The sequence below is a fragment of the Phyllostomus discolor genome, chromosome 4, assembly GCF_004126475.2.
Source record: "Phyllostomus discolor isolate MPI-MPIP mPhyDis1 chromosome 4, mPhyDis1.pri.v3, whole genome shotgun sequence".
NCBI classification, from domain to species: Eukaryota; Metazoa; Chordata; class Mammalia; order Chiroptera; family Phyllostomidae; genus Phyllostomus; species Phyllostomus discolor.
In genome coordinates this window covers 116,954,921-116,982,407 of record NC_040906.2, presented here as the reverse complement: position 1 = coordinate 116,982,407, position 27,487 = coordinate 116,954,921, and the positions used below count along the sequence as shown (strand labels likewise).

General features: G+C 53.7%; 2 protein-coding genes across 5 annotated transcripts; one reads left to right on the top strand and one right to left on the bottom strand.

Annotated features, from left to right (window-relative positions):
• The first annotated feature begins 68 nt into the window (after positions 1-68).
• Positions 69-18,694, top strand: TCTE1 (t-complex-associated-testis-expressed 1). 4 transcript variants are annotated; one of them, XM_036024167.1, is made up of 6 exons: positions 69-398; positions 11,130-11,465; positions 12,457-13,025; positions 15,093-15,281; positions 15,483-15,542; positions 16,965-17,761. In XM_036024167.1, the coding sequence occupies exons 2-6, from the start codon at positions 11,174-11,176 to the stop codon at positions 17,172-17,174; spliced, it is 1,320 nt and encodes a 439-aa protein (XP_035880060.1). In that variant the 5' UTR covers positions 69-398; positions 11,130-11,173; the 3' UTR covers positions 17,175-17,761. The 4 variants fall into 4 exon arrangements, with proteins under 4 accessions (XP_035880060.1, XP_035880061.1, XP_028365877.1 ...); XM_036024168.1 differs by lacking the exon at positions 15,483-15,542; XM_028510076.2 differs by having other exon boundaries at positions 71-398; positions 15,093-15,542; positions 16,965-18,694.
• On the bottom strand, positions 17,820-26,047 carry TMEM151B (transmembrane protein 151B). The gene is made up of 3 exons (XM_028510073.2): positions 25,593-26,047; positions 23,019-23,459; positions 17,820-21,763 (listed from the first exon to the last, which is right to left on the bottom strand). Exons 1-3 carry the CDS (start codon positions 25,713-25,715, stop codon positions 20,636-20,638), a joined length of 1,692 nt encoding a protein of 563 aa, XP_028365874.1. The 5' UTR covers positions 25,716-26,047; the 3' UTR covers positions 17,820-20,635.
• Between the last annotated feature and the right edge of the window lie 1,440 nt (positions 26,048-27,487).

The window sequence follows — 27,487 nt, the reverse complement described above, 5'->3', positions numbered from 1 at the left end:
ACTTCACACAGAAGAGTCCAAGAAGGAACAGCACTCCAGTCCAGGGACCCTGCCCGGAGCCCCCCACTCCTCACCTTCCCCCACAAAAGCCCACCCGTTCCTAAACATGTTCCCCAGAAGTACAAAGTATGCTCCACGGTCACAGAGTTCCCCCTGCCTGTACGGCAGAAGAACACAGGACATTAGCCAGAAACTTCCTTGCGTCAACCCCGTGCCAAGGCACGTAATGACATCCCTCGAAGGACAGCCTTGCGCCAGCCAGGCATCCGGTAGAGACTTGGTGCGCAGGCGGACCGACAGGCACTCGTGCACGCCCCCTGGAGACGTGGAGCGTCCCTAACAACCAGCGCGAACCTTGAGAGAGCCTGCTGAAAGGCGAGCCTGGGGACCAGGAACCGGTGAGGCAACTTCTGGGAGAGAGAACACTCAACTCCCGGTCTCAACTCCCGGTCTCCCCTGTGGGGCTAAACTCTCCCAGCCCCTCCCCCATTCCTGCCCTGGAGATGCCCTCAACCCACCCAGGCTCTAAGCCCGCAGGCAGCCCCAGCCTTGGCTCCCACTTTTTGAGTGGCGGGGAAGGGCTGGTCTGTAACTTCAGGAGACTCCCCAACCCCCCACCCATTTGAGGTGGGACCCGCGCCTCCTCCCACGCCACTGTCTACAACCAGGCCTAAGGCTTAGGGTTTGGGCGCAAGGGAAGGGGGCTACCATGAGAAGGAAGAAGCGGGCAGTGGGCACTGGATAGGTCGCAGATGAGAGCAGTTATACCGGGCCCGGTCTTCTCAGAAAGGCTGACCCCCACCCCAGTTCCCGCGGGCTGCGATCCCTCCTGCGGGGCCAGAAGCCAACACACCTCGCTCCCACGGCAGGGCTGGTTTCCCTTGGTTACCTAGGAAAAGCAAGGGCCGCATCCCCCTAGGCAGTTGGGGGAGGGCCTGTCTGACCTTTGGCGCTGAGATTCCCCGCAGGGAGTCTGAGCCGTTGGGAGGGATGAGCGGTGGGGAGTGAAGCCACTGGAGCCCTTTTCAAGGCTACAGACCTAAGTAGGCAGGAGTGGCAGCAGGGTCAGGCCCAGGGGCACGAGAAGTGCAGTGTTTCACTCACAACGGACCAAGTGGGCTGGGCCTGGGCTCTGTCAGACAAACTTTTTTTGCCTCTCTTTCATGATTCCACTAATTAGAATTTGGGAGTGAGCTGGCCTGAGGCAAGGTGTGATGTAGTGGTGGTTGGTGTGAAAAAATTAGGGAAATGTAGACAAAAGCCCAGGGCCCTGAGGACAGATGCCTGGGGTGAAAGAGGGGCTGAGTTTGAAGGCGCAGGAAGCGCCAGAGAAGGGAGCAGAGCACTGGGGGCCCAGTGGGTGCTGCCTCAGGTGGCCCATCAGAGTGTCAAGGGCACAGAGGTGCTCGTGGGCCTCCAGAGGGCCAGGGGCTTCAGCTTCTCAGTTCAGAGGAAGGCAGGTGAGGACAGCTGAGGACAAGCAGGAAGGGGCGATGGCTTCCTCCAGCATCTTCAACTTTTCCATTTGGGCAGGCGGGAGAAGCCTCTGCCCAAAGGGATTCCATTTAACTGGGGACTTCAGAGGGTGGAGAAGGTCTGAGTCTTCCTCTGAGAGGAGGGAATGTGCTAGAGGTTCATGCTTTGAATCCTAGGTCTGTGAAGAATGTTGAGGGCAGTGTGAGCTGTGGGGAAGCAGAGCAGAGTTCTGCAGGATCTTTACGGGTCCCCCGTGGAGCATTAGGCTGAAGGATACAAGCAACGGTTCAGTTCTGTGGAAAGACCCTGTGCCTGGCAGTGATGTAGGGGTTGAGGGAACCTGGGCTGTTCAGGTCAGCACCAAAAGGGCACCGCCACCCTCCATGCTGGTGACAAGACAAGAGAGCTCACCAGAAAGTGGGAGGTCCAATGGGAAAATGCTGTGAGCGACCAGTCTGGGACAGTTAGAAAGCAACCCCAACACCTTATTACTGGTTATGATTTTATTCATGAAAATAAGAGAGAGCCTCAGACAGATACCAACTCAAACTGTGGCTTCTCCACCTACTCGCCATATGAAGCTTAGCAAGTTACTTAACCTTTCTAAGAGTCCGTTTCCTCATTTGTGAAATGGGAATAATGATGTTATAACAACAATAATAATCCTCAGTAATAAATCTGAAAATTTAATAAACTTGGGTAAGCCATCTAACATCTTCATCGTAACATCTAACTTGCTTGAGTGCTGGCTGTGAGCCCAGCACTATGAGTATACAAATGCCTCACACACATTCACTCTTTAATCCTCTGGCTAATCCTGTGAAGGTACCATTAAGTACATCCTCATTTATAGAGAAAGAAATGGAGGCTTAGTGAGGTAAAATGACTTGCCCAAGGTCTCTCTGACGCTAGGGGGCAGAGTGGAGATTTGACCTTAGACAGTACAACCCCTGAACCCTTAGTCAGCTGCTACATGGCACCTGCACTGCACATGCTATTGAGAGCTTAGAAGCCAACAAATAGTAAGCAACTCTGTATAGGCAAGGACATGGTTCCCAGAATGCTTGTCCCCCAGATGCAAGCCTTCAGAACTAAGGACAACACTGACCAAATGGGGTCATCTCATCACTTATTTTACCTGTGCTTGGGCCTGTCGAAAGCAGGCCTTCATACCTAACGCTTTGAATTATGTCCTGCAAGTGGTTACAGGACCCTGGACCCTGGTTGAGGACACAGTGTGGGGACCTGGGAGGAGCAGGTGTGGCCTTTCTCCAGGACTGTGGTCCTGGGCTGGGTGGGACTGATGCTGGAGGCACAGCCTGTGAAGCCCAGCAGGCCCGTGAGACAGGCTCCAGGAGATAAAAGGCCAATGGGCACGTCCCCACTTTCTCCAGCCCTTAGATGAGGAGGCCAGATGGTGGCACAAGAGGCACTCAGGTCTGGGGCCCCAACCTTCTCTCTGGAATATCAGAGAGAATTCCTGCCCCAGAGAAGGACCAGAGTCTTGACCACACTTCCAGTCTACGAACTCTGAGACTCTCCAACTGCCCTGTGGGTTCTCCAGACAGTAAGGTGACTGCCCTGTCACTTCTGGGGCTATCCTCCGTGGGCCCTTGGGGGCTGTCCGGAAGTCCCTCAGCCCTGGCTACTACATGTCTACCCATCCCTGCAGGCTTCCAGGGAGAATAGTGCCACCTACTACCACTCTCAACTGAACACTGGTAACGCCCAGGCCAGATTAGGGCTGCCATGTGAAGTAGGCGGAGCTATCTCAGGGGTCCTGCCTGCTCGTTCTCCCCTGAGCCCTCCCCCCTCCTCCCGACTCAGCATTAGGTACACTTTTCTTCCCCGCCCCCTAACTTGGTTTTTGGATCTGAAACACTCACACCAAGGCATGGATGACTGATAAGAGGATATATAAATTCCGTACACTTAAACTGTCAGCATAATGTGTCAAAGGACTTCTACATTTTCTAGTTTGCAGCATTAGTGTCAGTACATATATCATACTTCACTATGTTTGACCTAAAATGATGAGATGCATTTTTAAAAAGTAGTTCAAGGTTAATATATAAGAACATACCCATGTGTGCAATATTAAGATTTTATTTCATTGAGGGGGGAAGACCGTTTTACTTGTTTAAGATTTTATTTACTTTTAAAGAGAGGGGAAGGGAGAAAGAAAGAGATGGAGAGAAACATCGATCAGTTGTCTGTCACACACCCACAACGGGTCCCTGGCCCACAACCCAGGCATGTGCCCTGACCAGGGAATTGAACCAGCAACCTTTCGGTTTACAGGACGAAGCCCAACCCACTGACCTACACCAGTAAGGGCAGGGAGTGCATTTTAATGTAACAGAATGAAGGTGTTATGTTAGGGGCCTGAAATTCCCACAGCGAGGTGCCAAGGCCTGGTTGCTCTCCCCGGGTGGGAGGTCCTCCCTGACAGGTCCTGTCTGCGTGAAGATAAGACCCCTACCTCCCAGTGGACGGGCTTTGTTCCTTGAGTGGAGAGTAGGAAAGTGTGGGGAAGGGGACACACCAAGTGACTGTCAAAGAGCAATGCATTGAGCTTAAGGCAGCAGCCTGCCCTCAGGCCCCTGCCCACCTGCCATGGCCCTCCCAGGTGTCTTAGGGCCAGTCGTTTCCTGCTCTGGTCCTCAGCCTCTTCACTGGTAGAAGGGGTCTACGAAGCCTGCCTGGCCTCCTCTGTAGAGTGTCTGTAAGACTCGAATGAGAGAAGAGTGCTGAAAGGCTCTCGTAACTGTTACGTGCTGAGCAGATCTTAGCTGTGGATAGTGCGGTCCTGTGGCTGGAGAGATGGGAGGTAAGACGGGAGGCTTGGGATTTTCAGGAGAAAAAGAGGCCACGGGAGATAGATGTCAGGCCTTATGTACGATAACCCAGAAGGCTTTGGTCCTTTTCAGCCATCCCACCGAGCTATTCTACCTGCTGATTAAGGATTTTCCCCATCATTTAATTCACTAAAAGGTGGGCCGATCAAAATGGTCAGGACCCTTTGTTCAGAAAGGGGTAGTAACCCAACTCTTGGCTTGAGCAAAAGGGACTCATTAGAAGATGCCAAATTAGGTCTCAGAACTGAGGGAACCGCTGGGGAATCCGGCATTTCTGGGGCCTCAGGGACTGGGACTGGGGACTGAAGGTAGCCGAGTGCTCTCTGTTCACCTCTCATTCCCGCTGGCCTCACCTGGCTTCTCTCCTCTACTGCAGACAGGTCTTTCCATGGGAGGGGAAACAGCTGCCTGCCGTAGGGGATCCGTATCCTTCAGGGACACATGTCCTTCTCTCTACCTCGACTTGGACAAACCCCAAGCAGGGCTCTGATTGGCTTGCAGCAGGTGGCCACCCTAAACCAATCACTCTGACCCAACATAGGATACTCCTATTGGCCAGAATCTGTGATCAGTAAAGGGGTGGAGCTCCCCAAAACAACAGCTACCCCACCTAATGCAGACTGGACACTGGCTATGGACCAGAGACCAAAATGAGTAGCAAACAGTCCCTGTACCTACCCTCAGGGGCTCACAGTCCAGTGTGGCTGTGGGGAGAGTAGTCAGTCACATCACTGAAGTGACACAAGCACTGGGAGTCCGATACAGGGAGGGACTATTTAGGGGTTGGGGGACGAGAAAGGCTATAAGTCTTCAGAAATGAAGTGGTACTTGAGCTCAGTCTCCAAAGGATCCCTGCTTCCTGAGCTGAGCTGGCAGGAAAGGCATTCCAAGAGGAGGGAACCGTATAAGCAAAGGCTGGGCAGCTCGAACTAGCTTGACGTGTTCCAGATGCAAAGAGACTGTCCAGTCACAGGGTGCTTTCTATTCAGAAGTGAGGAACTGAACTGTACCCAGTGAGCAGTGGTGAACCACCAGGGGCCTGCCGTGGCAGCTGTGGAAAGGCTAGATGTGAGAGGACCACACTGGATGACAGACCCAGGTGCTGGGCACCCGAAGCTACAATCCAGGCAGACCTTGAGGTCCTGAGTTAAGGCAGCAGCAGGAGGGAGACTGTGGGTGCTGAGGTGGGAAGCAGAAGCAAAGGGCTCCAACAGGGAGTAGATGTCGGGGCTGGAAGGAGAGCATGGATGCCCAGCTTCTGATTCAGGCATCTGGATGGACCATGGTGCCCCTGGCCAAGTTAGGGAGCCAGGAGGAGGAGCAGCTGGGGGAAGGCACTGAGTTCTCTCACAGGGCAGCTGAGTTTTAGGGAGCTGGGAGGCAGGCCAGCAGACATGAGTCTGGAGCCCAGAGCAGAGCGAGAGCTGGGAACCAGCACCGGGAGTGAGGCGGGGCGACTGCACAGAGCCCTGAGGAACCACAACACTCGAGGAGTGGGCGGAGTGCAAAGAGCCTGTGCTGGACACTTTGAGAAAGAACCATGAGACAGGTGGGAGGGGAGCCAAAGGGTGGCAACCTGGTGATGGTTAAGAGGGTGAAGGTCAGGGTCACGACCTGCCAGGGAGGGGGCCACACCATATCATCTTTATAACATTAATAACAAGGAGATAAAAAGTTTGTTCATATCCTTTTAAATATACTTTGTTTCATATTAGTTTTCAATAATAGATTTTTAAAAATATGGAACTAAAATTCTCCTTAGAAGAATTCTCTGTGCCCTGGCCAGTATGGCTTGTTAGTTGGAGCATGAACCCATAAACTAAAAGGTTGCATGTTCGATTCCCAGTCAGGGCACGTACCTAGGTTGTGGCTTCAGTCTCCAGTTGGGGTGTGTACCGGAGACAACCATTTGATGTTTCTCTCTCACATCAATGTATCTCTCCCTCTCTCACCCTCCCTCCCCTTCTTTAAAATCAATAAGCATGTCCTAGGGTGAGGATAAAAAAAAAAGAAGAATCCTCTGTGTCAGGTAATAAGTTGCTTGCCAAAAAAATATTTTGTAATATCTTTTTTGAGAAAATCTGGAGTTATTAAGTGGAAACAATCAACCCTGACCTTATTATGAGGTTAATGGTCTCAGTATTTGCCTTAAAAATGACAGCAGACCTGCTGATATATGCAGGTGTCTGTAAACATCACAGGACAAAGGTAGGGTGGTTTTTTTTATACCAGCCGTGCACACGGAGCCCATGGAGGGATGCTCTGCGTTTTTCTTCCCTGGAAGTGGCTCCAGACTCTGGGGCCCACCCTGGGTCTCGTCCTGCAGTGTCTTGCCCAGAGGAGTCTGCAGGGTCTAAACAGTAGCAAGAGAGATTACAACCATCTCAGGAAGAAATTCGGGTCCTGAGACAGCGAGGCATTAGTCAGGGAGGCTGGCCCCACCCATTTCCTGGGCCCAGGTGGGGCTGCCCAACATGTGGCCTCCCAGGATGGTGAGGCCTGATGGTATTGTGAGTAATACCTGGGGAGTGGTGGGCACCAGGGCAACATCCACCAGTCACCTGGGGCTTCCCCTGCCCAGCTGGGTCTCGCTTCCTTGGGTGTGCTCACAGGGTATCTTGGGATGCATTGGGAAAAGGGAATACAGGAATGTTTCAGGCCAAGACTTTGGAGGGAGCCCTGATGCAGAGCTAGCAGGAACAGGGCTGGCTTGCTGTCTATTCTCTTCTCTTGCACAGATGGCCATCCTTTCATCCAGCCCCAAACACAGCCACAGCCACCTTGCTTCCCTGAAGAGAGGAGAGGGCCTCACTCAAAGATACCATCTCAGGTTAGCAGTCGAGAAGCTGGTGTCCAGGGTATCCTCCCCCCAGCCTAGGACCCCAGGACCCCTGTCCATCACAGTGCCTTCATCCTCCATACACACCCTCCAGTACTCTTTGCAAATAATAGCAATAGTATTCAAATATTATTTTAGAGCAATCCCCACAATGCTTGCATAGGAAGATACTGTTATCCCATTTTACAGACAAGGAAACTGACCTCAGATAGGTTAAGTGACTTGTCCAAAGGTCACATGGCAAGTCACTGGCAAAGCCAGAAATGCAGAGTTCCAGCCAAGATGGAGGCATAGGTAGGAAGGTTTCACTTCCTTGCACAACCAAAAGAAGGACAACCAATTTAAAAACAAACAAACCAAAAACAACCAGAACTGACAGAAAATTAAACTGTATGGAAGTCTGACAACCAAGGAGTTAATGAAGAAACATTCATCCAGACTTGTAGGAGGGTGGAGACCGGCAGCTAGGGGGCAGAGAGGACATGTGGCAAGACTGCAGCTGGTAGATCAGGCGGTCCCACATTTGCATGGGGATAAGCCAGAAGGAACAACTGGGGAGAGAGACAGATCATGCAACCCAGGGTTCCAGCACAGGAAACTAAAGCCTCAAAAACTCTGACTATAAAAACCTGTGGGGGTTGAAGTGGCAGGAGAAATTGGCAGTCTTACAGGAGAGTCTGTTGGAGGGACCCACAGGGTCCTAGAATATACACAAACCCACCCACTCGGGAATTAGCACCAGGGCAGCACCTCAAAGGACTCAATTCACTTGTGGATAGCAAGGGAAGTGACTGAAAGTGAAGTGAGAACTGAGCAAGTGGCACTGTTCTGACCCCTCTCCCACATACAGTGCCATAACACCAAAACGACAGGGTTGTCCTGCCCTGATGAATACCTAAGGCTCCACCCCTAATGATATAACAGGTGCACTGAGACAAAAGAATATGGCCCAAATGAAAGAACAGATGAAAGCTCCAAAAATACAACTAACTGATGAAGAGATAGCCAACCTATCAGATGCAGAGTTCAAAACACTGGTAATCAGGATGCTCACAGAAATTATTGAGTATGATCACAAAATAAAGGCTATGCAAAAGTGAAGTAAAGAAATATATACAGGGAACCAACAGTTAAGGGAAGGAAACTGGGTCTCAAGTCAATGATTTGGAGCAGAAAGAAGAAATAAACAATTGGCTGGAACAAAATGAGGAAATGAGAATTCAAACAAATGAGAAGAGGCTTAGGAACCTCCAGGACAACTTTAAATGTTCCAACATCTGAATCATAGGGGTGCTAGAAGGAGAAGAGGAAGAACAAGAAACTGAAAACTTATTTGAAAAATAATGAAGGGAAACTTCTCCAGTCTGGTGAAGGACATAGACATGCAAGTCCAGGAAGCTCAGAGAGTCCCAAAGAAGCTGGGTCCAAGGAGGAACACACCAAGGCACATCATAATTACCAAGATTAAAAATCAGGAGAAAACCTTTTTAAAAAAGATTTTGTTTATTTATTTTTAGACAGAGGGGAAAGGAGGGAGAAAAGGGGGGAGAGAAACATCATGTGGTTACCTCTCACACACCCCTTACTAGGGACCTGGCCTGCAACCCAGACATGTGCCCTGACTGCTAATGGAACCAGTGACCCTTTGGTTCGCAGGCCAGCACCCAATCTACTGAGCCACACCAGCCAGGACAAAGAAAAGGGGAGAGTTACCTACAAAGGAGTTCCCATAGATGATCAGTTGATTTTTCAAAAGAAACCTTGCAGGCAAGAAGGGGCCAGAGAGAAGTATTCAAAGTCATGAAAAGCAAGGACCTACATCCAAGGTTGCCCAGAAAAGCTCTCATTTAGAATGGAAGGGCAGATAAAGTGCTTCCCAGATAAGGTCAAGTTAAAGGAGTTCATCATCACCAAGCCCTCATTATATGAAATGTTAAAGGGACTTATCTAAGAAAAAGAAGATCAAAGCTATGAAGAGTAAAATAACAACAAACTCACAACTATCAACAACTGAACCTAAAAAAAAAAAAAGTAAACTAAGCAAAGAACTAGAACAGGAACAGAATCACAGAAATGGAGATCACATGGAGGGTTATCAGCGGGGAGGAGGAGGAGGGAAGGGAAAGGTACAGGGAATAAGTAACATAAATGGTAGGTACAAAATAGACAGAGGGAAGTTAAGATAGTATGGGAAATGGAGAAGCCAAGGAACTTATGTGTATGACCCATGGACATGAATTAAGTGCTGGAGGGAGGGGGGATACAGGGTGGAGGGGGATAAAGGGGAGGAAAAAATGGGACAACTGTGATAGCATAATCAGTAAAATATTCTTTTTTAAAAGCCAGAAATGTAAAGCCATCTGCTGTCTCTAAGCAGCATCCCCTCCTGGCCACACCCTCTGAGGGGCCATTAATCAGAAAGTATAAGCTGTTTATGCCACAATTCTGGACAAAATCTGTTAACTTCCATTTGATTTGCATAAGGGTGTCACAAATACACATATATCTTCTCTACAACCCCCGCCCCATCTTTCTCTCTCCTCTTTTTCTCTGTCTCACTCACATATATGCTCAGAGCCAGGTTGTCCTCCTCGAGATTCTTGGAGGCCTGGGGTGCACCATCTGGTCTCCTCCATCTGCCAAGGACACCTGTGCTGGTTCACAATGTTCCTTCCCACCGGTCACTACACAGGGCCTCGTATCAGGGAGCAAATCTGAGGGGAAGCTGACCAGAGGAGTTGCTGCATGCTGGGAAGCCCCATTTCAGCCTACAGTCTCAGGGCAGGGTCTCCAGCCCCAGATACCTCCTCTGTCTTCTGTCTTCAGCCCCAGATTTAGCTGCCTTCCCACCTCCCACGACTTCCTGCTGCCATCTGGAATGCTGGGAGGCTGGAGAACTAGAAGGAAGACTGGGCTGGGGAGATTGAAGGGAGGGGGCCCAGAGCTGCAGCTCTCAGAGGGGAGGAGGAGGAGAAGGTGCTGGCGCCCTGGACAGGGAGTGGGTCCAGCTCCCTCTCCCCTCATTCTCAGCTGCACTGTCCGAGACAGTGGCTGCCGGCTACTTTCGATATTAAAGGCTTCGTATGAAAAAATAAATAGAAAATACCTCAGTAATTTTTATATTGATGTGCTATTTAAATGATAATGTTTTGCTCATATTGGGTTAAATGTAAAATTAACGTCACCTGTTTCCCTTTATTTTTTTTTTAACGTGGCTCCTAGAGAATCTACAGTAGTGCGCGTGGCTTGCCTTGCGTTTCTGTTGGCCAGCGCTGTTCCCAGCCCACCCTCCGGGCCAGGAAGTTGCAATTCTGTAAAATACTTACTGCAGGGAATTGTTTTGAACTAAACATTTCTTTCTTATACCTTGGTCTTTGGCAATACACACCCTTACCCCTCACCCTCAGAGGGGCGTGCAATGTGGAGGTCAGAATGTGAACTTGATAGACTGAGTTAAGTCCGTGCTTGTTATCTGGAAGCTATGTGACATAGAGCAAGTCTGGTAATCTCCCTGTACTTAGTTTCACATCAGAAAAAATGGGAATAATACAAGTGCCTATCTCAAAAAGTCTTTTGCAAAGATTAAATGAGTTAATATGCATACTGAAAAGAGTGTCCAGCTTACAGTAATTGCTTGTAATTGCCATGTAGTTATCATTATCTAAAATTTGGGGCTATTCCTTGCTGCAGTTTCATGTGTAGCAGTGTACTGTGCCTCTTTGGATACATTCACCCTCCTAGTCATCTTATTCTGTTATTCTCATTCACAGAGGAGGCATCTGAAACTCAGAGAGGTTCAGTAACTTGTCCAAGGCCACACAGCTAGTCAGAGGGATTTGCACCTGAATCTGCTCTACCCCAGACTGAACCTTAAGAACCACTCTGTGCTACCTCTGTTGATACATGCCTACCAAGACCCTCCAAAGTAACAGCTCTATCCCCTCCTCTGGCTCCAGATTCTCACCAGCATCAAGAACCTACCAAGGGGTCACCTGTTACTATGTTGCCAGTCACCAGCACGCAGGAACCCGTAGCAGCGGCTACCTCGGCTCGCAGCCGGTCCTTTCTCTCCACCCAGGACCGGTCCACCACTGCAGGCCCAGCTTTGAGCTCAGGCCCAAAGGTCTCAAAAGCCTCAACCATCCCACCCCCTGTGAAGTCCAAGGGCCCGAACTCTGGAGCCCTTGTACGTCAGATGCGCAGGATCATCGCCGAGGATGCTGAGTGGTCACTGGCCACCGTGCCCCTGCTCACAGAGCTCTGCATTCAGCACATTGTCAAGAACTTCAAGAGTGAGTCTGTTCCTGCTGGTGGCAGGAAGGAGAAGGCCAGGGGCAGGGCAGAGTGGCTGGGGACTGCCTGGAGGAGAGGCCTCAGAGGCTGGGCCCTAGGGCAGCCCCTGCCCTTCCACACAGAGTCCTCGTCCCTACTCAACACTTCCCTTCGGCCCCTGGAGCCCACAGTTTCTCCCGCTGTCTCCACTTCCAGGCCCCACTAGACTCTTACCCACAGTGTGTCTCCATGACTGTGCCCTCTCCTCACCTTTCCTACTCTCTCCAACAAAACCCCACCCAAACCCTACCTACCTCCTCCCCTAGGAAGCCCTCCCTGGTTGACTGGCCTTTACTCTCTCGGAGTTTCCTGTGGTGTGTATATTTTCTTGGTTTCTTCTTTGCAATGTGTGCTGCTGATGCCCATCCTTTTCAAAGACAAGTTGCCAGCCTCTCCTACTGGATGGGAGCTCTCCGAGGACAGGGCCATGATTCTGTCTGCAGCGTCTGTCACCACCTAACCTACGTGTTTGACTTGGGCATTGTCTGACTCCCCTCACGGGAGGAAGCAGCTGCCTCTGTTCCATTCACTCTTATGCCCTCAGCACTTAGAACCGTGTCTGGCAAATAGCAGGTGCTAAAAAATTGTTTGTTTGTTTGTTTCAAAATGAATGAATCAAATAAAATTGGGAGCCTCTGAAGTCAGGGATTGTCCCCTCCATCAGACTAAGTGATGATTGCGGGCTGGACCTAAGATTCTTTCCTTATTCCCTGAGACCAGAGGCTAAGATGTCAACTTTCAGGCAAGGAAAACCCCAAAGCCAGGGACTATGTCTTCCCTATCAGACTGAGACTCCCTGAGAGCAAAGTCTGCCTCCCCCTCCGACTGGGGCTCCTTGAGGCAGGGGAGGGTTTTCCCTTTCCTCGGTGCCCCAGGCAGGCCCAGCCCGGGACACCGTGCGGTGGTTTCCCCAGCACTGTGACTTCTGCTTTCCTTCTTCTGTCCCTACAGACAACCCTATCCTGAAGAAGCTGCCCCCACAGCACCAGCAGAAGGTACTGAACCACCTGCCCACTGACCTGCCACTGGCTGTAACTGCCAACCTGATCGATGACGAGAGCTACTGGCACCGCTGCTGTGTGCAGCGCTGGCCTGTGTGCCACTTGGACTTCCATGGCAGCAGCTGGAAACGTGTGTTCTTCGAGCGGCACCTGGAGAATCTGATAAAGCACTTCATCCCAGGCACCACGGACCCCGCCGTGATCCTCGACCTACTGCCGCTCTGCAGAACCTATGTGCGTAGGATCCGTGTGGATCAGTTCCTTCCACCGGTGCAGCTACCACCTCAGCCATACAGTGGGGAACAGTCCGACTCCGGCAGCGAGGGAGAGATGGATGAGCCCACCATGGACCACTACCAACTGGGTGACCTGGTGGCTGGCCTGAACCAGCTGGAGGAGCTGGACCTGGTGTATGGTGTCAAGGACTGCGGCATGAACTTCGAGTGGAACCTGTTTCTCTTCACCTACCGTGACTGCCACTCCTTGGCGGCGACCCTTAAGGCGTGCCACACCCTCAAGGTACTGTCAGTCCCCACCCCCCAGCCTTCCTCCATTCCCATTTTCTGTATCTCTCTGATTCCCTCTCACCTCTTCTTCCTCTTCCTCAGCTATCGTCGTTTTCCTCCTCTTATTTCCTTACTCACTGACCGACTGTCCCTTCATGCACCCTGCACCCAGCTGGGTTCTGGGGACGCAGAGATGAACAAGGCACTGCCCTCCCCATTCAGCTATTTATTCATTCAACAAACATCTGCACTCTGGGCTCTGTCCTAGGTGCTGAAGATTCAGCATGGAGCCAAATTATACCATTTGTGCCCTCTGGAGCTAACTGTCTAGTGCAATAAAAGACACTAATCAGCAATCATGTGAATGTAAAACTGCAACTAGGATATCTGCCAGATTTAGCACACACACACAAAAAACCAGAGCGTCCAGTTAAATTTGAATTCCAGATATACATTGAATGATTTTTTAGTATAAATAAGTCCCAAATGTTCTGATTGGTAGAGAGAGAGCCTGCCAGGAAACCGGCAAGGAAGGAAAGGGGACATGGCATTGTGTCACCAAGCCAAGGGAGGGTGCGTTTCAAGAAGAGGAGGTGAGCAGTGATGGGGTGGGTGGAGCTGGGGGCTGGGCTTAGCAAACAAGAAGGTTATTTGGTTGAGGGGAGGAAGGAGCTATGTTAGTGGGGTGCCAGGAGCAACGGCCAGAGCCCAGATTGCAGTGGTTTATGGAGAGAGTGGGAAGTGAGGAAACTGGATGTGTGCGATCAACTTTTTCAAGAACTTGGCTGTGAAAGGGGAGAAAGGTAGGATAGAAATAGATGAGGGTTTGGGGTTTTCTTAAGGAGAAACTTGCATGAGTGTAAAACCAATGTAGATTTTCATCCAGTTGCAGGAAATGGGTTGAGTCCGGGACAGAGGCACAGGCAGGTCCATTGACCACGAAGGGTTCCTGAGAAAGCAGGAGTGCGGGATCCAGGACTGAGGTGGGGCGGTCGGCCCTGGACAGAAGGGAGAGTGGAGAAAAATCAGGAGTTCCCATTCACTGGCTTCGGGGGCAGGAGGAGATTCACCTGCTGCAAGGAAGCTTTAGGGTGGTTCCTGAAGGAGGCTGCGGAATGTTGGGATTGATGTAGATTATGAGAGGACATGTTGGCCAGAGAAGCAGAACTGAATCAGCACACAGCCTTGAGGAGCGATCAGTGGCTCCAGTGAGACCAGCAAGTTCTGTCACGTAACATTTCCCATCATGTCAGTTGCCAGGGCACAGAAAATAGACAGTGGGCTGGATCCAGGGTGGCAGCTTTGCCAGAAGGACACAACGAAAAGGTGAGAAAGACAGTGGACTCTAAGCTAGCTAAGAGTGGTTTAAAGAAAGGAGAAGACTGAAGGATAGGGAGAGAGTAGACAGGCCAGCCACTCTGAGGTCTCAAGGAAGAGAAAGGGGTGGAATGAGTCAGTGAGAAGAAAAGAGACAGGGGTTCCCATCTCTCATATTCATAATGCTATCCTACACCTTTTCCTGTATCTGTTTACTTCATCCCATCCATTTCCTGATTCTCACCCTTCCCACTTTCTCCCTGGTTCTTACCCTGGCAATCTCCTTTGAAAAGTCCTCTCCTTGCCATGGTGGATCCCAGCCGGCCCAAGAGGCGGCAGCGAGGGACTGCTGGGTCAAACGGACCTGGATTCAAAACTTGCCCCCACACCTTAACCACAGTGTGACTCTGGGCACATGATGTGACTGCCCTAAGCCTCTGTCTGTAAAATGGAGATAACTTGTTCCACCTCACTGGGATGCTGAGGGTGAGAGACAGTGGCTGTAAAATGTTCTAGCAGCATGTCCAGCACATAGTAATTTCTCAAGAAATTGTAGCCTTTTCCCCCTACTACCTGCCACCAATTCTGTACCACTCTGCCATGCTGGGTACACCTGTCCTGCCCAAGAGCCAACCAGGTGGCCAACGCAAGGTGAGCAGAACCTCAGGCCTCCCTTTGGCTCCCTCCTCTACCTGCAGAAGGGAGGTAGGCAGGCAGGTTACCCCTGGCTACCAAGTGCTATGCACGCTTTACTTGCCCACAGATCTTTAGGCTGACCCGAAGCAAGGTGGACGATGACAAGGCACGCATCCTAATTCGTAGCCTGCTGGACCACCCAGCCCTCGAGGAGCTGGACCTGTCACACAACCTCATTGGGGACCGTGGCGCACGTGCCGCCGCCAAGCTGCTGAGCCACAGCCGCCTGCGTGTGCTCAGCCTGGCCAACAACCAGGTGCGTGCACCTGGCGCCCAGTCGCTGGCTCACGCTCTGGCACACAACACCAACCTCCTTTCCCTCAACCTGCGCCTCAACTGCATCGAGGATGAGGGCGGCCAGGCACTCGCCCACGCCTTGCAGACCAACAAGTGCCTCACCACACTGCACCTCGGCGGCAACGAGCTTTCGGAGCCTACAGCCACTCTCATCTCCCAGGTGCTCTCTGTCAACACCACGCTCATCAGCATCAACCTGTCCTGCAACCACATAGGACCGGTGAGCCACAGCTCCTGGGACAGGCAGGGCCACGGAGAGGCCTTGGGGCCTTGAGGGTGCGGGTGGAATCCAGTGGTCACGGGGCACTTACCAGGCAACTGTTAAGATCACAGACTATATCTGCATCCAATGCCAAGTCTGCCATTTAGCACCTCAGTTAAGTTAATGTTTCTGGGCCTCCGTTTTCTCATCTGTAAAATGGGGATAATAATGCCATCTACTTCGAAATGTTGTTACTTGGAGGATTAAATGAGTTGTACTTGCAGAGCAGTTAACCATTGCAGGCACGGTCTAGGTCCTCGGTAAGTGCAAGCTGTTGCTACCACTCAGGGTTATATGAGTATGCTGTGCTCGGTGCCCAATATCCATTAGTTTTCCTTTAATTCTCACAGTTATCTAGTAAAATGTATATTCTTAACCCCACTTTACAGATGGAAAATTGTCTCAGAGACATCAGTGATGTGCCTGAGAGCATCCAATCAGTAGGAAGTGGCAGAGCTGTGATTAAACCCAGGGCTAATTGAAAGCCGGGGTCCTTTCCAGTAGACAAGGTTTCTCAAATTGTCTTGATCAAGTCTCACAGTAAGAAATGCAATTTACATGAATACCTAGTGAACATATACATGAATGTAACCTAATTGAAATTTACTTTTACTGCTTGATATGTCTGCTAATGTTTTCCTTTATAGTCTATTTTTTTTTTTAAATAAATGCTTCTGTATTACGTTGACTTTGCAACACACGATTGGGACACAACCACAGAGCAGCAGCTCTGCCTCCCAACATGAAATTCCTTCCCATTGGGCCAAGCCCACCCGACCCAGACGGGGCTGAAGCTGTGAGGAGGCCCCTCTAGGTGCTTCAGTGAAGGCCCTGCTCCTTCCACTGAACCTCCCCAGAGAGCAGCCTTGCTCACACTCACACTGTCTTCAAAGGGGGTGCTCTTGGAATTGGCTTAAACAAGGGGAATATTCCCTGAGGGCCATTATCAGAAGCCCCAAGGTAGGGGGTTCTGGGGTTGGAAAATACCTTGGCTCTCTGGTGCTCCTCATGGGGTCCCAAGATAGCTACTGCAGCTCACATAGAACAGAATAGAATGAAAATGTCAGGGTGCTGCACAATTATGTTAAGTACTATTTTGTTCCAGACACATGTCTATGGAAAAAAAAATGACCCTTCCCACCCTGGCTGGTGTGGCTCAGTAGATTGAGCGCCAGCCTACGAACTGAGGGGTCACTGGTTTCATTCCCAATAGGGGTGCATGCCTCCGGTTGCAGGCCAGTGTGTGTGTGTGGGGGGGAGAGGCAGCCACGCATTGATGATTCTCTCCCTCTCTTTCTCTCTCCCTCCCCCCTCTCTAAAAATAAATAAAATCTTTTTTTAAAAAATGACGCTTCTCTTGCACACACCCCCCCCCCCCAGGACGGTGGGAAGCAGCTCCTGGAAGGCATGTCCGACAACAAGACCCTCCTGCAGTTCGACTTGCGCCTGTCAGACGTGACCCAGGAGAGCGAGTACCTCATTGGCCAGGCCCTCTGTACCAACCGTGAAGAGGCCCGCCAGCGCACCCTGAACCCCAGCCACTTCCTGTCACCACTCACTGCCAAGGGCCCTGAGAACCCTGCAGGATAAGATAGGGGACAGGGCTGGGGCAGTGAGGCCTGGGTCACTGCCCCACTGCCACCCCTCATTTCACGCTTCCCCCACGCCTGCTGCAGAGTGCCACACGGGTTCCCCGGAAGGGAGGGAGGGGGGACCATGAAGATCATCAGAGTGTAATCAAGGATCGTGTGCATAAAGGTGTGAGGAAGGGAAGGGGCCTAGGATAGGGTGAGAAGGGGTGTAAATTGGGACCCAGTCCCCTAGCCAGGGAGAAGATATTACCCCTGAAAATAAATGATTTCTTCCAGGTATAGGGAGAGGCAGAGAGAACTCTGAAGGGCTGCCTGCCCAGGGTCTCCCACAGGGCCACCCGTGACCCTGATCACCGCCATCTTCCTCTTTACTGAACAGATCCTTGACCTCCTTCAAACACACACACACACACACACACACACTCCCTGACCTGGTCCTGCTACAGCAGAACTTTGCCTGGCTCTTCCACCCTCACCCCTGCAGATGCCGCTTCCCTATTACTTGACTCTGCTTGAGTTACCCAGTTCTACAGGCCACGACATCCCCTAATCCTTCCCCACAACCTGGGGAGGGGGAAACAGAGGTGATGGCTTCTCATGGAAGGGGAAGATGGTGGGGGAGGTGTCACGCTGGGGAGAGAAGTCAGTGAGTCATCCAAAACTTTATTATCCACCAGTTTGAATTGTACAATCTTTGCGCTTGGAAATCCACGACAGAAAGGCCACAGTGTGATGCACCCAATTGACAGAGACCTGTCTTCTCCCAGCCAGGCCCAGCCCACCCCACAAGCCCTTGTCCCCAGGACACACGGAGCCTTCCAGGCCCCCAGGGTGGCTGCCCACCCTGGAGCCACACCCACAGAAATCACATCAACCCACGGCCATGAGAGGACCTGACTGATGGATTCAGGCCGAGTCCCATCTCCCATCCTCCTCAGACTGAGGGCCCCACAACCTGCAGACCAGTTTTCGAAGGGTGGGCCGCAGGCTGAAACCACAGCCTAGCGGTGCCTGCTCTCTGGGGGCTCCTCCCAACAAGCAGGCGCTGAGCAGAGCACCAAAGGGGGCTTGGGAGTGACTGCAATGTGTGCCTGTCTGGGCAACCCCGAGTCTGTCTGTGCCTGACACCCTCTGACAGTTCCAGAGTGCAAATGTGTAGGTGTGAGGGTGAGTGTGTGCGTACATAGCCACAGCTGCTAGCAGAGGTTCTAATTAGAGAAACAAGAACATTCAGCGTAAAGTTTAATTGTAGACTAATTTTCTGGTTTTCCTTTTCCTTGACAATCAATAAAGCCACCAAGGAAAAAGACCAAAGAACTGGTTTCTAAGTCTGTGCATGTGTGGGAGATGAGGCTGTCTGTGTGAGAAACCTAGGCAGGAACGGTCAGTACAGGCAAAAGTAGTAATAGGGACCCCCTTTACTTTCTCCCAGCTCAGGGTTTACCTCAGAACCAATCTTGAGGGAGGAGCTGAGTTCCTCCCTCCTTGGAGCCAGGAGGTGGCCAGGCTGCCCCCACACAAGGGCAAGACGTTCAGGTGCCAGCTGGCCAAGAACTGGGGCCTGAGGCCACAGCTCACCATCTGTACCTCACAGACGTCCACTCAGAGGAAAGAGGGGTGCTCCAACCGCCAGGCCCCCGAGGAGCACAGACTCGGGGTCCAGGCAGGTTCAGTGCTAGCAGGCAGATGGGCACTGCTGTCAGGGAATCGTAATGGGCAGCTGTACCCTCCTGCCTAAGCCTCCCCTTCTCTGGCCTTCAGCCATCTCCACAAGAAACAAAGCTCAACCGCCACAGGCCACAGACTGTCTCTACAACCTGTGCCTCCCGAGCCCCCCAAGGGGAGGGGGGCAGGGGAGCCAGAGATGTTGCATAGGTAGAGGCCATGCCCTTGGCGGGTGTGGGCCTAGCTTGGCTGACGGAAGATGCGGGGTATTGCAGGAGAGGAAGAAGGAGCTCTGATAGCTCAGGCAAAGTGAGAAGCATCAGGGGTGAGCAATGTTAGGCAGCCAAGGGTTATCCTCTTCAACTTGAAATATAGCTCAATCTCTAGGCACTAAGTCTGCTGGGAAAACTTTAGCAGGGGGAGCTGGGAGGGCGGGTGGAGGGTGGTTGTACACAGACATGCACACTGAAGCACACCAGAGTGGGAGCAGTGGGGGGGGGGGGGGTGAAGGGGATGTCAGAGCTTTGGGGGAACAGGATGTGGGGCAGGGCCCTGTGGCGGTGGCGGGAAGCCCCTCTGAAGTCCCCGGGACACAGAGCAGGGCTTCGTCAGCTCATGGGATGGGGGAGGATGGAGGAATTGGGCAAGATTTAGAGAATCTGACTCTGACCCTGCCACTGGAATTGAGTATTTCTTCAGCTGGGGCTTGTGACAAGGTCCTCAGCCCTGCAGAGGCGACCTGTGGGCTGCTCCCCAAAGACACGCCCTCCTTTGGAGGTCCTTTTACTCCATCCTTCACTGCCCTCTCCTCTGACTCCCGTCACGCTTCCAGAGGTCCCCACTGTCACTCAGGTCTATCCCCAAGCTCCCCAGTCAGTCATTCACTCTGACCAGCTTTATGGAATGCTGCGTGGGTGGGATCTCACCCTCTTGGAAGGGAGTGCCCTCCTAGAACCCAGGGAGAAGGCAGCTCCCAGAGGACTGAGAAAGCACTGAGGTGCACTGCCCTACCCTGCCCCCCTGGCAACAGCTCTTCAGAGCCAGGGAGCAGGAGGGAAGGGAGGAGAGTGACGTCTGTGTCTCTCCAGGACCCAGACTCCAGGGGCCCAGTGAAATAAACAATAGTGGTGGGAGTAGCAGAAAGGAACCCCACCCCGGTCTTTGCCCGATGTGCCAAGGAGAGGATAACAACATTTCCACGGTTTTAAGATGGGGTTGACACCTGGCCCCGGCGCAGACCCACTGAATTCATTAGCTGGTTAGAAACTAGCCCTGCTGTTCACCAAACCAGGGCCCCCTCGGTAGAGACACAGGCCCTGGGAAGCCAGGCAGCAGAAGAAGGAAAGCCACAATTTCCCTTCTCCAGGCTCCGAACCTCCCCCGCTGCACAGCAAGGGCCTCTCCCTTGAGAGGAGGCCCAACGCGGGTCCCACAGCACAGTCGCCACGTAGCAGTCAGAAGATCCATTGAAAGGCTGGACGGGAAATCCAGTGTGTGTCTAGGAAGGGGAGGGGTACCCTCAGGAACTCAGGGGCGGGGATGAAAGAGGCGGCTCTGCCCCTATGGGATTCTATAGGAACTGCGACCCCTTCCCACCCATCTGTCTGTTTACGTGCAGGGAAGGCGGGGGTCTCATCCCCATGGAGTCTGTCCCGCTCACCCTTGCCTCCCCCAAACATCCTCCGCGCCCAGCACAGACTCAGTCATCATCGTGACTCCCCCTGCTACAGGCAGGGGGGGTACAGTCCGGCGAGGGGCAGGAGGGAGAATAGCGGGCTTATCGCGGGCCTTTGGTCACAGTGAGGTCTCCACGCAGGAGCCATGGCGGTGCAGCGGCCGGTGGCTGTGGCCCAGACACCCCTCTTGCCGGTGCACGATGAGCACCGGAAAGTAGAGGGCGTCATGGTAGGGCGGCGGCGGCCCGGCCTCCTCCTCCTCGTCGTCCTCGTCGTCCCCCATGCTGGCCTGGCTCGACAACCGCGTCTGCTCCGTGGGACAGCTCGCCTCGTTGACGCTTCCGCTCCGGCTGCGCCACAGGCAGCTGCGCCTCGAGCCGTAGAGGCGGCCGAGCGAGAAGCGGCTGCCCCCGCAGCCAGGCCCTCCGCCGGGCCCCGGGCCGACCCGCGGGCTGGCGCAGATGCTTAGGGCGCTGCGCGAGAAGATGGACGAGCTGCTGACCGCGCGCTGACAGTGCTCGCAGCTGCGCCGGTACGGGGCCACGCCCGCCGCGCCCGGGCCGCCCACCCCGCCGTAGCGGCACATGGGCGCGTAGCCACCGGCCGCGTCCCCCGCGCCGCGCGCCCCCAGCCCGGCCAGGTCCATGAGCACGGCCTCCGAGTAGCTGGGCACCAGCTGCTGGTTGGAGCGGATGTGCCACTCGAGCTCCGTGCTGTCCACCGTGTTAACCCGCGGCAGGCGGTGGGTGAGCGGGGGCAGCAGCTCGTCGCTGGGGCTCAGGCCGCCGCCCGCGCTGCTGGCGGAGCCCGGGCCCTCCAGACCGAAGAGCTTCTCCACGTGGTAGTGCGCATAGGCCGTGCGGTACTCAGCCAGCACGCGCAGCGGCCACGACAGCGTCAGCAGCGCCGCAGCCCAGAAGGCCGACGAGCAGGCGTACCACGGCGGCCTGGCGGGGTCGGGGAAGGCCACCATGAACTCGCGGAAGTCCACATTCTTGAGGTGCATGCCCTCGCGCGCCTCCATGTAGTCGTCCAGGCCCTCGTTCTCAGCGAAGAAGCGCGCCCGCTGGCACAGATACGCGTTCTCGGCCTCCACACTGGCGAAGCTGAAGCACTTGGTGAAGCGCAGCCGCGTGGCCGGCGCGCCCTCCAGCCCCACCAGTGCCTTGGACACGTCGCGAACGCCACAGCGCGCGTAGTCGAACTCAGCCTCTGCCACGTGTGTGTTGACACGCTCATGATACACCTGCGGCGTTGGGGAAGGAGGCGGGGGTCTCTTATGTCTGCTCACCCTCATCCGCCGGCCCCATCGCTGCTCTTGTACTATCTGGTCAGAACCTAAGCCTATCCTGTTTCTGATCCCTGTTGGAGTCGGGTAGGATCTTCTCATCTGGTTTATGGAGACACTGAGGCCCTCAGCTTAATCATTGAGTTAGAGATGAGGGCAGGGATCCACCTCATCCCTACCTGTGTGCTTTCTCATTTTAATTAAGCTCTGCTTCATCTGTAGGTCAAGCCCTGGCCATGAACTCCTCTGTGGGCCTGCCTGACCCTTTCGCCACTGTTTCCATTGTCCTGCACTGCCCCCTCACCACTAAAGCCTGCCTGTCTTCCCTTTCACAGTGTGTTTCTAAATGGGCCCTTCAGAGGAGCTTCTTGTCGAGGGCCTTTGTCTCTGGTCTCTCTATTCCCCCCTGAGTGATTGCCCTGCCTCCCTCCTGATTCTCAAGGCCCCAGGCTTCTGTTTACCCATCCCAGTACTGGGAGGAAAGTCACCCTCATGTTGGGAAATCTCTTCCTCCTACTCTTCCTCCAGGGCTCTTAACACGTCTAGTCCTGGAGGGACCAGGAAGTGCTGATGGACAATCCCCACCACCACCACTTTCCATGTGTCCTCCCACACCTACCTCCACCTTTTTGCCAGCTGACTCTCACTTCTGGGAGCCCTGGGCTTGGGATCCAGGGCTTTGGGTTTGAGTCTAGCACTACCACTTGGAAGCTGCCGATCTTGGGCAAGTCCTTGAGCTAAGGTCTTCTTGTGAAAGAGGACTTTGTAACAGCCACCTCACTGAGCAGGTGAGAGCATGCTATAAGACTATACATGTGAAGTAGCCTCCAACCATTAAGCACTAAACAGTATAGACCCTGGAGCAGACTGCCTGGGTTCAAATCCCAGCTCCCTCACATACTAGCTGTTTGAATTTGGGCAAGTCACTTAACCCTTCCAAGCCTCAGTTTCTTCATCTGTAAAATGGGATAACAGTTAGCTACTCATCAGGTTGTTATGAGGGTTAAATAAATAACTTGATATTTGTAAATTACTTGGAGCAGGCTATCTGCTGGTGTTTGCTGTTATTATGATTGTTGTTACCGCCCCTCCACTGCAGTGCCTACACGAGCTTGCTGCGCCTCTGCTCCTACCCCTGGAGACAGGCAGGGTGGACCAGATGTGCACCCCCCCTCCCATCTGGACTGGCCTGTGCTCCCCTCCAGCCCCTCACCTGGGTGGTGGTGTAGGCGTCTCCGTTGCGGTATCGGGTGACCTGGCGGGTGCGTCGGACATAGTGGTAGCTGATAGCCTTCCACCAGATGCAGGGCGTGGCCTGCTGCATTCGGCCCACGCGCTCCCGAACACTGCTCACATCGACGCGGTGCTGCAGCTCATGGCGGGCTTGGCAGTGCCAGCACTCCACCAGATAGACAGCATACAGCATGAGCAGGAAGGCCAGGGGGATGTAGACGTAGCCGTTGGAGCAGGGACTGTCATGGTACATGAGGCTGTTGCCCTGGTAGGCGCTGCTGAAGGTGAGGCGGGTCACCGTGGTGACGTGGCACCAGGCCACGGCCCCCAGGCAGCCGTACATGAGCAGGGAGAGCAGCAGGCACTTCCAGTGGGACTCACGGCAGAGGGACTTGGTGAAAGAGGGCTGGATGGGACGCTGCTACTCAGAGGGGCAGGAAGAGGGGCCGAGATGAGAGGGAAGTGAGACAGTGGCAGGATCCGGGAGAAAGACAGATGCAGGGACAGAGAAGCAGAGGCCAGCACCAGAGATGACAGTCAGAGACAGGGATGTCGAGAGAACATGTAAGACGGAGAGGGGAGCCAAGGACCAGAGATAAACAGAGAAGAGACCCAGAGTGAGTCATGGGGACAGGAAAGGGATCAGAGTGCCAATATAGGGAAGTTCAAATAGACACCCCAAGAAGCAAAAAGAGATCAGCACCAGAGATGGAGAGAGGGGGCCCAGGTGGCAAAGACATAGATGGATAGGAGAACACCCAGAGAAACAGAGTCCAAGGGCAGACACAAAGATAGCAATGAAACACGAGAAGGTGTGGATGGGGAAGAGAAGGGAGGACAGACAGGCATCAGCAAAGGCAGGTCCCCAGCCCAGACTTCTTCCAGGTGTTCCACTGACATCACCTTCCCACTTAACAGGTGGATCCTCTCTTCCAGATTCTTTCAGTCCTACATCCCGGAAGAGCCGTTCCTCTGACCCATCCACCTCCGTGTCCCTCACAGACAAATGGCCTCATACCTCCGTTGGAAGGGAGCCCCCAGGAAACCCCAGGTCCTATCTCTTTCCTCACAGTCTGCACTCCAGGCTCCCTGTGAATCTCCCTCCTGCACCCTAAGACCCTTCCCCTGTTCTAAGATGGGAGGGTGCTGGTGTCCCTGAAGGCAGTCCCAGAAGAGATATCTAGAAGGGCAGAGGCATGTGGCAAGGGAGAGGGGATGTGGGATGGGTGTTGAGGGGTAGGCAGGAAGATGTTTGCAGCCCAGTCATCTGTCAAGAGAAAACGATTTTTGGTGCTCTCCCGGGGCCTGTTAGCTTTTTAAAGCACTTGGCGGGTTCTGTCACACAGTCGCCCCGGTGAGTTGTTTACATGTCTGGCTCTGCTACTAGACTGGGTGTTCCTGTGGGCAGGGCCCCATTTGTTTGCACCCTGGCTGTCTACCATGGTGCTGGCACCCAATAGCCACTTATTAGATGGGTATCGAGCTGGATTTCTGGTGGTGCCTGGGCTTTCCCACTCTTCCTTCCTGCTGTCCAGCTTTAGGAACGGTGCACACTCCCGCTGAGATCCTGACTTATTCTTCCAGTCCCTAGAGCCTGGCCTGGAGGCCAGCCAGGGGAAGGGATGGAAAAGAAGGGGACAGTAACAGGCAGTGGGCCTGGTGTGAAATCAAAGAAAAGATCTGAAAATGTAGAGAGGTAGGTGGGCTAGGAAATAGTACACAGTATAAACAAACCAGTGTAGGGTCCAAGAGCCTTTTACGGAGCCTTGTCCTTGGGGAGTGTGCATATGTGCACCGGCCTGGTGCACACTTGTCCCAATGAGAGCAAAGGGGCCCTACATGCAGGCCTGTCTGCCTGTGTGCTTCTGCCCTAGTGCAGCGTCCGTGTGTGTGTGTGTGAGTGTACATAGGAGATGGGGGTGCTCCTGGTACTTTCCTCAGTCTCTTTTGTCTCCAGGTTCAGAGCACTGAAGAGTAAGGCCCCCAAGTAGGGATGTGCTTATGACCAACACTATGAGGGATTCGTGGGCTCAGGCCCCCTGGGTGAGGGGCCTAGGGGTGGGGGGCTGCACACACATTCCCAGTGATAGGGTTGAGAGGAGGTATGCAGGGTTAGGTGGGTGTCGCCTCTACACATTTGACCTTCTTAAGACCCTCGCTCAGATAATATCACTCTTTTTCCCTTGCATTCTCCTGCCTTTGTAGCCCCTACAAGTTGCCCTTCCTGGCCTTCAAGATAGCATCCCCTCGGTGATATTGGATTCCGGCCACTATCCCCACCCGGATCTGGCCGGGGTCTGCGAGGCTCCGCCCCTAGGCCCCTCCCCCTGCCCAGGACCCCCCGAGCCCCGCCCCTGACGCGGCCCCTTCCCCTGCCACAGCGGACAGCTCCCGCCGCCGGGTGGGGACACTGGCGCGGGACTGCGGCTGCAGCGGCCGGCTCGGGGTGCGGGGCGCCGGCCGTGCTGCGGCGGAACCGGTGGGGGCCGCGCGCAGAGGGGGATGGGGGGCCATGCTGCGGCCGCGCCCGGGGAAGGGGCTCCTCGGCTCTCACCTCCTCTCGGGCGGGGCCCTCGTCCGCCGCCGCCACTGCTGTGGGCTCCTCCGGGACCCCGGGGCCGCCACCGCCGCCGCCGCCGCCGGCGCTCTCTCCCGCGGCCGAGCCAGGGGGGGACATGGCGTAGAGGGGGTGCGTCGAGCTCAGGGCCTCCCGGGGGGCTGCCGGGGGCCGGGGGCATCCTGCGCGGGGCCCTGGGGAGAGGACGGGAGGGGGCGGGGCCCCTTCTGCTCCCCACCCCCCGCACGGGGGGAGGGGACCTATAAAGGGCACAGGGGGAGAGGGGCTCGGGTGGGGAGGCGGGCTGGGGGGCCGGGCTGGGGGGGCCGGGGCCGGGGGCGGGTGTCACCTTGAGGCCCGCGCGGCGCCGCTCCGCCTCCCGCCCGCTCCCGCCGCCGCCTTTTGTCTGAGCGGAGCTGAAGCCAGCGCGCCCCCCTTCTTCCTCCCAGCGCAGGAGCCCCGCCCCCAGCCCCCCAAACTCCGCCTTCCCCAAGCCTACCTAATAACCACCCCCCAAAGAAGAGAAGCAACAGGGGGCTCTGAGCACCCATTCCGCACTCCTAGCCTTGCTAACCACATGCATGACACACACCACACCACCACCACCATCCTAGGGCGATTTATGAAATTGAGTCTTGGAACCCTAGGAAGATCCTTATTCCCAGTTGGGTGGTAAAGGGTTAAGGCAGGAGTCAGACTTAAGAGGCCAGACCCAACTGAGCCTGGATGGAATAGGGCGAAAGGGAAAAGATTGGAGCTATATGTGAGAAAGGACTCACAGAGGGCAGGGGAGAGGGCATTGGAGCCATCCTTCGCTAGAAGTACAGCCCCAGAGGAGCCAAGAAGTGTATACTTTGCTCTATGCTGGAGATCAGGAAATCGGAGTTCTAATTCTTAATCCTGGCTCTCCCATTAACAAGTTGTGTGACCTTGGACAAATGCCTTCCTTTTTCTGAGCCTTGGTTTCCTCATCTGTGCAGTAAGGAAGCTGACTGGAAAATCTCTAAGACTGACCTTCTCTGGGTGTAGGAGCCAAAATCACAGACCATAGGCCAGACCGAGTAACTACAGGTAGCCTACCCCTTTACACCATCCACCCACACTGCTTTTCCCTGCTACACTTAGGACAGTAAGAAAGGAAACTGACATTCATTCATTCCTGGGTGAAGCCATTCAATAAACAGGTATTAGGTACCTATTGTGTGCCCTGTTCAGAAATGAAACACACAATGTCCTACCCTCAAGGAGCACAGTCTAATGGGAAGAAGGGACATGGAAAGCAATCACTATGATATAATAGGATAAAGGCTATGCTTGATCAATATCTGTGCACAGTAAACTGTGGAGTCCTGCTGTGTGTAGTGTGCTATGTTGGAGTCTTGAACATACAGTAACTGTTTCCCCACTTACCCTTTATGAAGTGAGGCAGAGGGAGGGTGAGTGACTTACTCAAGGTCACCTGCTAGTACTCACAGAGATAGTCCTAGAATCCAGATCTTCCCCATTCAAAAGCCCATGGGGATATTTGGGAGTAGGAAGTTAGCTTGAGGCAAAGCCTGGATATCTGATCTTTGCGGGTGTGGGACAAGCACACTGATCTGCTGGGATAGACCTCCCCCTCATTAGGGCAGAAAGGCCACTGCCTCCACTCTCCATGCACTCACCCCCGAATCCTGATCCTGCCTCCATTTTTCTGCTCTTCCCTTACCAGGCAAGGTGAAGGTGACTCTCTGTCCACCAATTGCTTCAGCACTATTCAACCTGCATAATCCTCCCCAGATCAGTGAATCCATCCTCCCTGCCCACATGGAGAAAGGGTGTGATCTTGAAGAGGCAAGGGTTCTCTTTCACTCCTGTGGGAGGAGAGGAGTGGCTCATTCCAATATCTCCCA

Bases quoted from the DNA above. Each gene is read 5' to 3' on its own strand.
- TCTE1 (XM_028510076.2), top strand. From the start codon at position 11,174: ATGTTGCCAGTCACCAGCACGCAGGAACCCGTAGCAGCGGCTACCTCG. The intron at 13,026-15,092 runs GTACTGTCAGTC...ACTTGCCCACAG, and splicing joins AGGCGTGCCACACCCTCAAG to ATCTTTAGGCTGACCCGAAG. The intron at 15,543-16,964 runs GTGAGCCACAGC...CCCCCCCCCCAG, and splicing joins CCTGCAACCACATAGGACCG to GACGGTGGGAAGCAGCTCCT.
- TMEM151B (XM_028510073.2), bottom strand. From the start codon at position 25,715: ATGTCCCCCCCTGGCTCGGCCGCGGGAGAGAGCGCCGGCGGCGGCGGC. The intron at 23,460-25,592 runs GTGAGAGCCGAG...CCCTCTGAGTAG, and splicing joins AGGGCCCCGCCCGAGAGGAG to CAGCGTCCCATCCAGCCCTC. The intron at 21,764-23,018 runs GTGAGGGGCTGG...CCAACGCCGCAG, and splicing joins ACGCCTACACCACCACCCAG to GTGTATCATGAGCGTGTCAA.